We start from the raw sequence: 16,257 nt of genomic DNA, 5'->3' as shown, positions 1-16,257 counted from the left end.
ACTACTACTACTACTACTACTACTACTACTACTACTACTACTACTGCTGTTACTCCTAGAAATGTTCAATTATTTGAATAAACTGAGTGATGAAGTAAAGGATTTGGACAACAGAAATGTTTGTACTGCTCATACTTCATATTTCAGGACTACTACTGACACTACACTACTGCACTACTACTGTTAGTACTACTACTACTACTACTACTACCACTATTACTACTATTAGAAGTGCATGTCTATTTGTGCAAATCATATGACAGGTAAGCACTCCAAAGGGAAAAAGAAAAAAAAGGTTTAAAAGTGTTAACCACATGTTCATGTAAAACACTTGAGATAGGACACAATACATTTTTTAAACTTCAACCTACTCCTTTTGAGCACCAGAAACAGTACCGATGTATGTATGTACATTTTAGGGGTGGTACACACAAATCATGATTCGGTATGTACCCGGTATGTACCCGGTATGTACCCGGTATGTATTCGGTATATTTGAGGTCACGGTTCGGTTCATTTTTGGTATGTATGGGGACAAAATGTACAACCATTTGCTTGTTGTTTATTTGTGTTTTTATTAAACCAACACTTTGTTTTAACATTAAATAAGTGCTGCTTGGTAATACTATAAGATAAATAACATTTTCTCAAATAATCAACAAATGTATGAAATATTGTAAAAAATAAATTCCTTGTAAACAGTAAACACAATTTTTCAATGCAGATCTGCTGCAGCTACAATGTCCCCAGCAGTTGAAAATATCCTTTCACTAGGGAGGGGTGGGGTTCATGTGGTTTGGAGGGATGTAGTCAAGACAGGGTCAGTTGTTGTCACCCGCCCACCCTAACTATAAAGCGCTGTGGGAAACACTGCCAGCCTAAACACGGATGAGTTGCCGAATGTAAATACACACAAATTGCGCAAATTCAATCGAACACAGCCCTGCATCGAAATGAATGTCCCGTACTGAAACGGTTCGGCACAAATACATGTACCATTACACCCCTGGTGTCCATACTATCTTTGTGTTTGTAATATACCTTATACAGGCACGTTCCTCAAACAATTAAACATTAAAAAATGAGTAGGACTTTAACTATCAGTGGCTGCGCTTACATGCACACTCAAATCAGAAATCAGAGAGCCAAAAAAAAACATTAAAATGCATTTGCTGAGATAGAGGTATTTTGTGGTTAACATGTACACCACAAAATACCTCTACCTCAGCAAATCCATAACTGCACTGAACTCTCCACCTTCAAGAAACTGCTCAAAACCGTCTATTTCGATCTGCTTTTAATGTCGAACCTGCTTTTAAATCATGCTTATTTTTTTGTCTGATAAAATTTTCGATATACACACTTTTTAACTGTATTCTTGTGTTTAGAGTGTTTAGAAAAGCACTATATAAATAAAATGTGTTATTATTATTATCAGATCTTGTTCTGAACATGATCCCTGTTACTCACACCAGATGTAACTACAGTATTTACATTATCTGTCCAGAAATCAGATGGTAATCAGATTTGGTTTTCATGTAAACAGAGTCATTGTTACTTTTCATAAATATTGCATTGTACCAATAGTTCCTCTACTCCACACTCTCCAAAGAGCCTGACTGCAAACACTTGTGACTTTGAACATCATTTCACTGTACTGTTTGGGCTTCTCTACCACCTCTTTACAGCAGAGCGCGTGTGGGACTTTATAACTCATAATGATCATGTAATTCGTTCTAATCGTACCAGATCCACTCAGGGAAAGCAGATAACGAGAGATGAAGAGCCCCCCCCTCCTCTTCCTCCTCTTCCTCCTCTTCCTCCTCTGTGTGCCTGCAGATCTCGGCTCACCAGGCTCAGTGCTGTAGTTTTGTGGAGGTGGATAAAACCCGAGCAAACACTAGAGTCACGACACAGCTGTGAACAGGCTTAGAGAGATAGACGAGATCAGAGCTCCCCTGATACTAGAGCTGCTCCAACTCACCAACACACACATCCACTAATGCGCCGGGTTTAGTCCGGGTTTAGTCCTGGTTTAGTCCTGGTTTAGTCCTGGTTCAGAACTGAATTAGTCTGGTTAGTCCTGGTTTAGTCCTTTAGTCCTGGTTTAGTCCTGGTTTAGTCCTGGTTGGTTTAGCCTTTAGACCTGGTTTAGTCCTGGTTTAGTCCTGGTTTAGTCCTGGTTTAGATTTAGCTTTAGTCCTGGTTTAATTAGTTTAGTCCTGGTTTAGACCTGGTTTAGTCCTGGTTCAGAACTGAATTAGTCCTGGTTTAGTCCTGGTTTAGACTCGGTTTAGCCCAGGTTTAATCCTGGTTTAGTCTTGGTTTAGTCCTGGTTTAGACCCAGGTTTAGCCCAGGTTTAGTCCTGGTTTAGTCCTGGTTCAGAACTGAATTAGTCCTGGTTTAGCCCTGGTTTAATCCTGGTTTAGCCCTGGTTTAGCCCTGGTTTAGTCCTGGTTTAGTCCTGGTTCAGAACTGAATTAGTCCTGGTTTAGACCCGGTTTAGCCCAGGTTTAGTCCTGGTTTAGTCCTGGTTCAGAACTGAATTAGTCCTGGTTTAGCCCTGGTTTAGTCCTGGTTTAGTCCTGGTTCAGAACTGAATTAGTCCTGGTTTAGACCCGGTTTAGCACTGGTTTAGTCCTTTTTTAGTCCTGGTGTAGTCCTGGTTTAGCCCTGGTTTATTACTGGTTTGGTCCTGGTCTAGTCCTGGTTTAATTCTGGTTTAGCCCTGGTTTAGTCCTGGTTTAGTACTGATTTGGCCCTGGTTTAATCCTAGTTTAGTCCTGGTTTAGTCCTAATTTAATCCTGGTTTAATCCTGGTTGAATCCTGGTTTAGTCCTGGTTCAGAATTGATTTAGTCCTTGTTTAGCCCAGATTTTAATTATGTAGAGTAAGGATGAAGATCAGAGCTTCCCTGATATTAAAGCTGCAAACCCTATTTATTAATGATTTAAATACTCATTTAAACCTGGACTAAACCAGGACTGAACCAGGACTAAACCAGAATAAATATAATGAGTAAATAAAATATAACATACATACTAAGAATGATATGGTGGAATTTTCTGTTTAAGATTAAAAAAGCAAAATGCGTAGCTACTCCCAGCCTCTCAGATCCTCACATCACGAGTCACGACTAATATGCTTTGATCATCCCACTGAAAATGACAGTGATCTGCAGGGAGGGAAACGGAGCAGGAATTAGCTCCTTAAACGCACCGCAGGCTTAAAGCGCTGACGTTACCTGTGGATTTCTCAACCTGAAACCCATATTATTGAATGTATTATACCTATATATGCCCGTGTGCGTTTGGTATTATAATGTTAAATGTTTCATGTCAAAAAGTGATTTGAAATTTCATGGTATGCTCATCAAAACCTATTGGATTATTCCGGCAATGACGCTACCTGCACGTAACTGTGTGTTCAGTAGATTAGCTTTATGAAATATGGGACAGTGTGTTATAACGTATGCTGGTGTGTATTTGACAAGTCCACGGTGACAAAGGGATTTGGATTATCAACCACTGACAAACCTACCTCTAGTTTGGTGTTATTCTGGTGAGTCTGGTTGAGTTGGCCCACAAACCACAAAATAACTACTTCAATACGTATGATGTTGATTCTCTTGGCATTCATTATTACAAAAATTTAAGCAAGATTTACTGTCTTTTTCTCTTGTTTGTCGTCGTTTGTCTTCTCATGTAAAGCGTCTTTGGGTATCTTGAAAAGCCCTATACAAGTGTTATGTATCATTATTATTATTATTATTATTATTAAAACTCCAGCATTGCATGGACACCTAAAAATGCTGATACACTGATGCGCTGATGTAGGTCTGTGCTGCGAAGTAATTCACCACCAAAACACTAAGAGGCTACAACATATGTCCATTCATATATACGGTCTGTGTGTACGACCTGCAAACATATAATCTCTGGAAAGTTTAACATGAATCATCTCCAACGTGATAGAAGCACAGAACAGACTCACCATCAGCAGAACACCCCTCTGTCACAGAAAGAACACTGATATTCCACTGAGTCGTGTCCTTTAGTCCGAAAGAAGCTGGACCGCATCAATGCACAATAGCGAGCTGTTTTTTGAGCACTTAGTTTATGCAAATTAGCCATGTGGTTTTCAGTCTGTTTCTGTAAAACATAAACAATTATGCTCAAAGCCGTGTGGATAGGAAGGATTGTGGACACAGAAACGACATGTCTGGACGCAAATTGTTTCCGATATGATGATACGGTGATACGTGGATTCGTTTCAGTGTAAACGTAGTCTGAGATGGAGGATAGGTCAGAATTCTATGGTGGAATTTGCTGTTTAACTCTCAGATTGTAGATTTGTTGACCTGGTTTATGTTTCATATGGCTGTAATCACTGGGCCTATGCACATGAAACAAAAACTGACACAAACATCTTCTCCTTCAACATAAAGTGGTGACATTATTCAACCCCAGAGATGTGATTGTTGTCATTTAAAAAGACTTTCAAGGTCTTCTATTACATAAAATTGACTCTTGTGAAATTTAAGTCATGTCAGAATGTTGTTACCGCATCAAAAACAGACCTGGAGTTGTGTTTTGTTTCATTCACAAACATTTGAGTAACTCTTTATTATTAGTCTGTCTACATCTCCGAAGCTCAAAATGCTCTTCCACCTTGTGATGTCATGAAGTGGTAGTTTTCAGGTTAACAGTTACTTTTTACCTTTAGTTCAATGGTAGATTGACAATTCCAGGGCTGAAAAATATCCAAATGATTCTAGTGGAGGCGTATGGAGTTTAAAAACACAGTGGAGCACTTCCTGTATCACAATTAGGGCTGGGTATCATTAAGAAGTTGCCGATACGATACATACCTCGATACACAGGCCACGATACGATACATATCTCAATACAGTGGACATTCAGTTCGATACAATGTATTTCAAATCAATTCAATGTGGTTCAATAAAAATAAAGGCTGTGATACTAAAAGTCTTTGTTAAACCACTTCTTGTGCAAAGTTAATATGAAACACAAACATTTTAATCATCAAAACAGTGAAAATGTCAAAATGTGTTGCATGAAAGTGTTTCACCTAGTGCCTCCACTCAATTTCATTTCTCTCCAGCGACTAGGTCAGGAATCAGAATACACTAGACGGTTTGCAAAAACTCCGGACGTTGTAGACCGCGCACCGACCAATCAGGGAAGAGCTGTGAAGCCATGACGTCAAACTCGTTAAACGCGCCTGTCTGGGTCCCTTTTGTGGTACAGCACAACAGTAAACAAAGCGTCGAGATGGAGATGTAGACGAACACAACGTTGGCAACGATTCCTGAGCTCGAGGATTTAAAGCCGGAACAAAGAGAATGTTTGGTGAATTTTATCAAGGGGAGAAACGTTATTGCCCTTCTTCCTACGGGATTTGGTGCATTTTATACGTCACGACCAAATAGCAGCGATGGGTTAAATAAAAAAAAGTACCCGCCTACCATCAAGTGACCAAATCCTAATGCTGCGAGGTCAGACAGTTTCCACGAAGTGAAACCACACTGTAACAAAATAATTGAGTAAAATACACCAAAAAATACTCTCGGTGATATATTGATACAGCAGCCCATGATATTGATACTGTATCATCACATTAAACGATACGATATAACGATATTTTGATATTTTAGCACGCCCCTAATCACCACATGACATCACAAGGTGGAGAGTTTGAGTGAAGAGTTCAGTTTAAATATGCAGGTTTGTGTGTTAAACATGTGAATGAAATGAAACAAAACACAACTCTGGGTCTGTTTGTGATGAGGAAACGACACAGTAGCTCAAGAAACATCATCAAGAGACCTTTTATCGAGCTTTTAAAACGTGAACGCTACTTATTTGTTGTAATCCTATGAATAGATTTAGCTGTTCAGTTTTATCCATTATAGTTTGAAATAGGTAGAAACCTTTTGGAAGATCTCCTCAGGTTGTGTGAGTAAAAGGCAGGGAGCAGTTCATTTGGTTCCTGTCACAGAGTCCTTGTAACATAATGTGATTTTCCTTTGTGCGCATTAATTTGTTTTTAGTCAAATTCAGCTGAGCAGGAATTTCAATTTATGTCTCTGCCTTTTTTCTCACTGAGTGAAATAGAACGTTTTATATCACGAGGGGCTGCATTTATCAAACTGTCAGGAGCTGCTTCACTCAAGAGCTAAGAGGCTTTTTTTTACCTCTACAACTGATATCAATGCTATTATTGCTACTACTATGACTACTACTGCTACTACTACTGCTACTACTACTGCTACTGCTGCTGCTACTACTACTGCATTTTCGCCCATATAAGTGCTACTACAATTATTATTTCTATACTGCTACTACAACTTTGACCACTACTAATATTACTACTACTATAACACTACTGCTGCATATTATTGGCACTATTACAATTACTACTACTAAAGCTACTACTACTACTAATTCTGCTGCTACTACTCCTACTCCAACTACTACATCAATTAAAACTATTACTACAATAACTAATACTGCTGCTACTATTACTGCTGTTACCACCACTACTACTACTACTACTACTACGCTACTGCTACTACTTCTTTTCCTACTACTACTACTGCTGCTATTGCTGCTACTACTACTACTACTACTACTACTACTACTACTACAACTACAAGTACTTCTACTATTACTTCTACTTCTCTCCTACTACTTCTACTACTACAGTTTTACTACTACATTAACTATAAGTACTTCTCCTATTTCTACTCTTCTACTACTACTACTTCTACTACTACTACACTTCTACTACTACAACAACTATAAGTACTTCTACTACTACTTCTACTTCTCTCTTACTACTTCTTCTACTACTACACTTCTACTACTACATTAACTATAAGTACTTCTATTCCTATTTTTACTCCTCTACTACTACTTTTACTACGACACTTCTACTACTACAACAACTACAAGTACTTCTACTCCTATTTCTACTCCTCTACTACTATTACTTCTACTGCTACACTTCTGCTACAAATACTTCTACTATTACTTCTACTTCTTTACTACTACTACTACTTCTGCTACTACATTTCTACTATTTCAACAACTACAAGTACTTCTACTGCTTCTACTTCTCTACTACTACTACTACTACTACTACTACTACTACTACTACTATTACTACTACTACTACTAATACTACTACTACTACTACTACTACAACACTTCTACAACTATAACAACTACAAGTATTTCTGCTCCCATTTCCACTCCTGTACTACTTCAAGTACTTCTAGTATTACTTCTACTTCTTTACTATTACTACTACTTCCACAACTACATTTCTACTACTACAACAGCTACAAGTACTTCTACTACTATGTCTACTTCTTTACTACTACTTCTACTACTACACTTCTAATACGATACTACAGTACTACAGATTGTAACTGTAAACTCTATAAACTAAATAAACTTTATGTAGGGTTTTTGATGAGGAAACAACATTAGAAACATCGATAAGAAAGTAGCGTAATATGGATCCTTTAACTATATTCAAATATTTTTGTCCTACTCAATGTTGTGTTGCGATGTCATCTGAAATACAACTCGTTTGCTTTATTTTGCTTTGAATAACTTCCTTTATAAATATTTACATTATTTAAATTTCCTTCTCTTTCACAGACCATAGTTCGAGGAAACCGACCGCCCAAAGACGCCTCCATCAACGGTTTACTGGAAGAATTCGACAACATTTCCGTGACCCGCTCCAACTCTCTCCGAAAGGAAAGCCCCCCTGGCGCTCACCAGGCTGGACCCCCCTCCAAACCCCTCATCGGGACCCTCCCTGGCGGCCCCGAGGAGAATGGATTCAGCCACTACTACTCCCGCTACTCCTGTGACCTGGACACATCGAGCAGGGACTTTGTGCTGGACCCTGGCAAACCTAGCTTTTCCATAGACGGCGAATGGGCGGTGGGAAGGCACTACCGATTCACCAAACAAAATGGTCACTCTCACCCGATCCGTAGTCCCTTTTATCCCGACGCGATGCCCCAAAAGTCTGACTATGCCAAGCTCCCGCCGGACTACCATACGTACCTGGAAAGCAAGGGGCGTTCTGCCGACGAAGTAGCCTCGACGGTGGGTAGCGGGGTGGGGTCCAGCGGGTACTACCGGGCGTCAGTTGGGGGATCATCCAGCCAGGACTACAGGGAAACTTCAGTCGGTACGCCGTCTCGAGCGTCTCTACACAGCGAGCAGATCACGTACCCAGATAGCGATTGGAGTTACGGAGGATTACGAGATGATTACGAGAAGAGGCCCAAAAGTTCCTATGTTTCGCAAACTAGTCCCACTCCGGCGATCAGGCAGAGATCGAGGTCGGGGTCTGGGCTGCAAGAACCAAATGTCCCGTACGCGGCGAGCGGGGGGCTAAGGAACCCTCCGCAGGTCCATTCGTACAGCTCCTACACCTACCCACGACTGTCCGAAAGTCTGGCCAATTCACAGACGCTCGGAAAGGTAAGTGACGCTGTTTTACACAAACACAAGTCAAATGTAAAGTTAAATTTGTCTATTTGTGGGTTTTAGCTTCCTGTTATAAGGTGCAATTTTGAGGACCGGTGACCACTCAAAAGATATAATTTCTTTTCAGTAGATTTTTTATATCATTTTAATTTTTTTCAATTTAGAAATTTTCCAACAACAACAAATACACAAATAGAACAACAGAAAAAATAGAACAAAAATGGACAAAACAACCCCAAAAAATGTCCACATCCCGCCCCTCTTTCCACACTCTGCAGTCCAAAATGTTATAAATATTATATATATAAACTAATAAATAAATAAACTTAATAATAATAAAAAAAAATGAAAAATGACTAGGTGTTCAAACATCATAGTCAAGGTTAATCTTGTCAAAATATATAATTGCTATGGCAACAGTCCTAGCATTTCATCATTTTGAAACCCATGAATAAGCCTAAGTTAAGAATTAAATGTAATTTGGAAAAAAAAAGTAATTATTGTCAGTTTCATTTAATTTAGTCTAAACATTTAGAGTTTAACTGAACATAATTAAAGGTGCACTATGTAACTTTTCTAGTGGTGGGTGCCACTTGTATACATGGACATGCTTTTGCTCTGTCTGGAATGTTTCACAGTATGGCATTACACATATCTGTCTTGCATTTATTTAATCACAGGTGATTTTAGTGCCCATAAATACTTAAAAATACATATATTCTTAATGTGAGCTGGGTCACCTCTCCATTTGCCTGATTCATCAGAAGGTTTCACTTTGTGGAAACAGTCTGACCTTGCAGTGTGAGAATTCATTCGCTCGACGGTAGGCGGGTGCTTTTTATCATTTAATCAGTCGCTGCTATTTGGTCATGATGTATGGGGCTAACTGGTATATTAAGCTTTTCCAAAATCCTGTAGGAAGAAGGGCAATAACCAAACATTCTCTTTGTTCTGGCTTTAAATCCTCAATCTCGGGAATCGTTGCCAACAGAAAATATATGGCTCGTCGCTTATTGGCTGGTGCCTGAACTCGCACTTCCAGAGTTTTTACGAACCTTCTAGTGTATTCTGATTCCTGACCTGGTCACTGGAGAGAAATTAAATTGAGCAGAGGCATTAAGTGGCACCAGCCTCTCCATAGACCTGATCTGTAATTTGGGTAGGTGGTTTAAAATGCTTATTGTATCACTCTGTCAATGGAGATGAATATGTTTAATGATGTGGAGCATTACAAGGGAATGTATCTCCATGGAGACAAGTAGGGCACCTTTACAAAACTACATAGAGCATTTTTTCACTGAATAAATGAACTTCAGTGTTTAGATTGCTTCACAGGCCTCAGTGATGATATAAAGGGAGCGTATGATTTGTAAAAAACAAAGAAGATGGACTGGCTGAAGTGGCAGATGGTGGTGCTGCTGTGGTGGTCTTGAGATGGGCCATTGGAGGATTGTAGCATCTTCTATATAATGAGGTGATGGTTCAATTCCCCATCGATAACTCAGTGTCTGATTGTGGTTCCTCTAAATATTGATTTTTTTGAGCTTGACTTGCTAATTCAATAAAAACACATCAGGGTTGGAAACAGGGCTGCACGCACCACAAGGAAACCATTTTGAGCTTTGGAGATGTAGACAGACTAATAATAAAGGGTTGAAAACACAACAACAGGTCTGTTTTTGAGGAGGTAACAACATTCTAACATGACTTCAAGTTCAGAGGAGTCAGTTTTGTGTAATATAGGAGCTTTAGTGTTCCTCTCGTTCGTGTCTCCAGTGTTCCTCTCCAGTGTCTTGTGTCTGGCCCATAAGTGCTACTGTCTCTCATTATCTCCAGGGCTGTAGTGAAGTGTCAGGCCCTAATCTACTCCTCGTGCTCACACTGAATTAGCCTCTTCAGCCTCTTCAGCCTCGTCTGCCTCTGTCTCTGCACAAATCAATTAAAGACGATGGACGGTCCACTCCCAAAGCACAGAGCTGCACAGGAGAGAGAGAGACGAGGAGAGAGAGGAGAGAGCAGAGGGAGAGAAGGAGAGAGGTGGAGAGAGGGAGCAGAGACGAGAGGGAGCAGAGGGAGAGAGAGGTGGAGAGAGGGAGCAGAGGGAAAGAGAGAGGAGAGAGGAGGAGACAGAGAGCTTCTATATTCATGGAAAAAAGCAGGTGATGAACCCCCAGTTGAAAAGTTACGCAGTGCACCTTTAAGGTGTTTGCTCTGTATTTAGTTTCAAAAGGACACTATAGATAATAAATCCATAAATGTATAGTTTTTGGATTTATTAGTATTTAAACATTAAAAAGTAATAATTAGCATTAAGTCAAAGGGCTACGTTCTGCAGTATTCTCTATGCCACAGGAGCAGTTATACTTATACTTAGTTATGGAGAGGATGTTGTAGTTAACAGCTGCTGCCAGGACCCACAAATGAGGACATTTCAGGGAGACACAGGGGGACTACACTGCAAAAAATAATATAATTTAGCCATGTTATATAACGTTTTTACCTTATTAACAGACATACCTGTTTGTCTGTATTTTGTTTCATTCATGTATGTTTGAGGAACGCTTTATTATTAGCAGAGGTGCAAGTCAATGACTTGGACTTGAGTCAGACTTGAGTCACTATTTTTAGGACTTGAGACTTGACTTGATAAAATGGACTAAGACTTGGGACTTGACTTGTACTTAGGCCTGTGAATTGAGAAAACTTGATGCTATTAAAAATATATTTATGTTTTATGAAAATACTTTTCTCTTTACAGTTCATACATGCGGTAATTCATTTTACAGAAACAAACTGGAACATGTCCCTCCCACTTCTCTGTTTGGAACTTTGGATGGAACTGAAGTACTGTGAGATGGTATCCTCAAATGTACTACAGTAATATACAGTACAATACAGTACAATACAGTAAAACAGAGGGAACTACAGAGAACATGATCCTTCCATTTCAGTGCAGAATACACAACCAAATATCTGTTATTAAGCACTTTTAAACCTTAATTCTTTCTTTTCTGACTGTAATGATTCACAACAAGATTTTGTCAAGACATTTAAAAAGGAAACACATTTTAAAACACTACACTTTTTAAGTACAATTTAGTTTAAAAGTCATATAAAATGCAAAAATCTAAGATCGGTTCAAAGACTTGAAATGACTTGAAGCTCAAATCAAACGACTTGGACTGGACTTGGACTTATGAGCCAGTGACTCGAGACCCGACTTGAACTTGCCTGTATTTGACTTGGAACTTGACTCGAACTTAAGGTCAAAGACTTGAGACTTACTTGAGACTTGCAAAACAAAGACTTGGTCCCACCTCTGATAATTAGTCTGTCTACATGTCTAAAACTCAAAATGCTCTGCTCCATCTTGTGATGTCATGAAGTGGTATTTTTCAAGTTACCAGCTCCCATTTTACCCTTAGTTCAGTAGAGATTGTTAGTTCCGAGGTTGAAATTATCCAAATGATTTTAGTGAAGGTGTTTTTTTTTTTGTTTTTTGTTGTTTTTTTTTGAGAGAGAGAAGAAATCGGCTTAAATATGCAGGACTTGTTAAACGTGAATGAAACAAAACACAACTCCAGGTACAGTCTGTTCATGAAAAGAAAGAACATTATAACATAGATCAGAAAACAGAGTAATATGGGCTCTTTAATGCGTCCTAATATATTTTACAGTGCATGCCTTTTGTGATTTGCTGTGAGTGCGGTCCACCTCAGCTCTCTGTCACACTCCGGTCCGGGGCCTGTGCTTTGCTGATGTAGATCCCATGGTGCCTTGATGAAAAAGCATTAAACCTGCACGCTCCAGTACATCTCCACTCTCACAAACACAGCCACAGCAGCAGAACACACAGCAGCACGAGCGGACCACACCAGGCAGAAGGTCATTTTTTTTTACGCCTTTTATTTATGACCCTGAGCTGCTGTGCTTCAGGAGGTCCATATGCTGTGAGCTGGAATTGGATAATATGCGCAGGGAATGTAAAGATACAGGCAATGATAGAAAATGTACATATGCAGATTAAAAACAGTATATAGAAATGAACACAGCTAACCCACCAGCCGCTGTGTTCCAAATAAGAAGTGAGCATGGGGGCGCTTCCATCTCTATCCACTCTGGCTCCAATTGACTTTATATTGAAAAATTGTCTTCTCTCTCTGTAAACGCTGCTGTGATCCTCATTTTAGTCTTAAAGGACCCATCTCATGCAAAATCAACTTTTCAGACCTTTTACCTTCTAAGAGTGATGTGTGGGCCTTGTATATGTCGCCGAAGTGGTTTTTAGATTGATGCTGCTTTTTTTTTTTTTTAAACAAATTGCCACTCTCCTACGTGACAACAAAGTAATGCTGCTACAACGATGACGCGGCAGATACACCTATGATGCATCTGACGTAGCAGAAAGCACTTCGTACCCGCCCCCTCAGTGTATTGTTCTACACTGCAATGTACACGATATAATAAGTTTATCTACTAGCGTTTATTAATACTTTACCAATCAGTAATGTTCAGCCATGGATCTATTAAAATAACTGGATAGGGTGTTGCTGCTTGTAGCTGCCTCCAGTTGATGTAATGACACTCACTGGAACTTCAGTGGAAAAAATCCCATGGGCCGAGACAAGATTTTTCTCATAGAGCACAATGTAATCACAAACTGCTCGTGTTGGTCAGGGAACCTACAGCTTTCAAAAATGTTGGATTTTGTGGTGATTTTTACCTATATTTAGATCATAAACTTTTTCTCAGCTCAAAATCCTTCAGTTGTGTTAAAAAACGCTTTATAATCATTAGCTCCAACTACGCTCTGCTTCGTTCTAGCTCCTCTCGCTCTGATTGGTCAAAGCAATCACATGATACATGGGCCTGCGCTCCGTGCGTGCGGCCGCATGCATTTGCCTGTGCCCGTGAGAGAAAAGACACTACTGTGCATGCTCGGTTGGCCCACAGCCACCGGAAGTAGCTCACTGGGCTAAAGGCGAATCTGGGATCATGCGCCATTGAGCTCGGCCCATTGACTTGAATGGGCGGCCATTTTGTAACCTGGGACCTTGTGTTCAGCTGATGTCGACGTGGTGCTTGTGCTTCGTGCATCTCCAAGTCCTCGTCCGGGTCCAACACATTATGGTGGATTGGAAACTTGTCCTATTAGTTAGGAAGACCAGAACTGAAAGTAGTTTTATTTTTTGCTACTACAATTACATTTTTGTTTACATCCATTATGTATGATTTTTATTTTCTTTTTTTTTCTTTCTTGTGATTACTGTTTAAAAGTAAACTACTCTCATTTAACATCATATTGAGAGAAAATCTAATTCCTCTGAGGCCTTGGTTGGGGGCCCTCCAGGTTTGGGGACCCTACACAGCCGCATACTTTTGCCTAATGGTGGCGCCGCCTCTGCCTAATATAGAACTCATTAGAACAAATTCACTCCTGTAACTGCTAGTCTTGTGAGCTTCATTTGACTGAAGCTTTATGCTGTGGGTGACGTCACACGCTCTTTATACAGTCTATGTTGCAGATGGAAGGATTTGATGTTATGTGAATCACCATATCATTGTATCACTGTGTTGTTTCTGTGTACGTAAGCCTTCCCTGTCCACACAGCTTTGAGCATATTTGTTTACGTTTTACTGAAACAAAACTCAAAACCACATGGCCAATTTGCATAAACTAAGCTTGCTATTGTGCTGATGCTTCTGTCGGACTAAAGGATACGACTCAGTGGATTATATGTGTTCTTTCTGTGACAGAGGGGTGTTCTGCTGATGGTGAGTCGGTTCTGTGCAAGTAGTTTTAGCTCGGCTGTTTCCCATCTGTTTTCCACAATGACCGATGTCACAAACCCAGAGAAACAGGAAGGTGCAAGTTACAGTGATGTGGTCCAATAAGGACGCAACTAGAGCTCTACACCAGAGTATCAGTGTTTTCAGGTGTCCACACAGTGCCAGATCAGATCTGTACTCAGATGAATTCGTGGGAGCTGGCGGCCCCAGATCGTTCCTTATCTGGAGCTGTTTTCCATCGGATTAATGTGAACAAACACTTCATTCACAACGAAAATGACTCAAATATGTACTAGTGTGGACCGGCCTAAGAGTCCACTATGCAACTTTTCTGGTGGAGAATATAAGTTATATTGTGTCCATGGAGATTTATTGCTTTGCCTTGAATGTTTCACTGAATCACATTAAACTTATTGATAAAAAGAATTGTACCTTTTGTTTTTCATGTGGAAAAAGAACAAGTAATTGTTTTGCCCCAGTACAGATATAATGTTCATGCGGCTCTAATGGTCAAAATGAGGCCGCTCTGTGTTGCCTGCATCTAATGATAAAGACTTTTTATCATCCACAAACTATGAAGTCAGACTGGTGAGTTGTTCTTAGTATCACCATGACGACCAAACTCATCATTTAAAACAGTAAAAATCAAGTACAAGGCCTTCAAGTTTGGTCAAAAATAACTTGAAAAGCATGTGGCGGGTTGTTCACTCCGCAGATCTGACCTGTACCCTGTGGTACTAGATAAGTTAAATGTCATTCTGTAAAACATTCCGGGCAGAGCTATAACATCACCATGGAAACAGACCCTCCACCAGAAAGGTTTCATTGTGCACCTTTAAATTAACACTTGCATTAGGTCTAAAGGACTAAACTAAACCAGGACTAAACCAGGACTAAACCAGGACTAAACCAGGACTAAACCAGGACTGAACCAAATCATCTGGACTAAACCAGGACTGAATCAGGACTAAACCAAGTCATCAGGACTAAACCAGGACTAAACCAAGTCATCAGGACTAAACCAGGACTGAACCAAGTCATCTGGACTAAACCAGGACTCAACCAGGACTGAACCAGGACTAAACCAAGTCATCAGGACTAAACCAGGACTCAACCAGGACTAAACCAAGTCATCAGGACTAAACCAGGACTAAACCAAGTCATCTGGACTAAACCAGGACTCAACCAGGACTAAACCAAGTCATCTGGACTAAACCAGGACTCAACCAGGACTAAACCAAGTCATCAGGACTAAACCAGGACTAAACCAAGTCATCAGGACTAAACCAGGACTAAACCACATCATCAGGACTAAACCAAGTGTCCGGGACTAAACAAGGACTGAACCAGAACTAAACCAGGACAAAAACCAAGACTAGTACAGAACTGAACCAAGTCAGGACTAAACCCAGAATTAAACCAGGACTAAAGCAGGACTAAAGTGGAACAGAGTGTAAAATGCTGAGTTGATGTTGTATAAATTGTCTGCAGAGTTTCTTGAGCTCAAATGAAATAAATCCAGATGGAGCAGGTTTAACGCTCGGTGTATTTATAGGAAGTTTCAGAACAATGGAGGGAAAAGACAGTGTGGTCGGTGGCAGGTTCACAATGGCTATTCTTCTGGCTCTCTTCTCTCTCTCTCTCTTCTCTATTCTCTCTTTCTCTTCGTTCTCCTCTTCCTCCTCCTCCGCTCGCCCACCCATCCCTCTCTCCACTACAGTAAACTCCCTCGCATCAAGTGCAGTCAGCGCAGTCCCAGCTGTTGTGTAGCCGTGGGGAAGAAGAGGAGGAGGAGGAGGAGGGGAAGAAGAGGGGAGGAGGAGGAGGAGGAGTGACACACAAACACTATCTCACACACACACACACACACACACATTCAGGAAAAATACACTTCCTACGATATGACTTCAGGCTTCCCCCGTTCGTCCT

At 40.2% G+C, this 16,257-nt stretch overlaps 1 protein-coding gene across 1 annotated transcript in view; it reads left to right on the top strand.

Annotated features, from left to right (window-relative positions):
* The window catches only part of pak5 (p21 protein (Cdc42/Rac)-activated kinase 5), a 105,168-nt gene that overhangs the window by 48,763 nt on the left and 40,148 nt on the right, over nt 1-16,257 (top strand). The window contains 1 exon segment of the mRNA XM_055149376.1: nt 7,693-8,532. Coding sequence (XP_055005351.1) covers nt 7,693-8,532 — 840 coding nt within the window.

Source organism: Boleophthalmus pectinirostris, unplaced genomic scaffold (assembly GCF_026225935.1).
Source record: "Boleophthalmus pectinirostris isolate CB_2022bp ecotype Guang Dong unplaced genomic scaffold, ASM2622593v1 HiC_scaffold_13, whole genome shotgun sequence".
NCBI lineage: Eukaryota > Metazoa > Chordata > Actinopteri > Gobiiformes > Gobiidae > Boleophthalmus > Boleophthalmus pectinirostris.
Note: the sequence above shows the minus strand (reverse complement) of the source record. Positions and strands in the feature narration are given on the sequence as shown.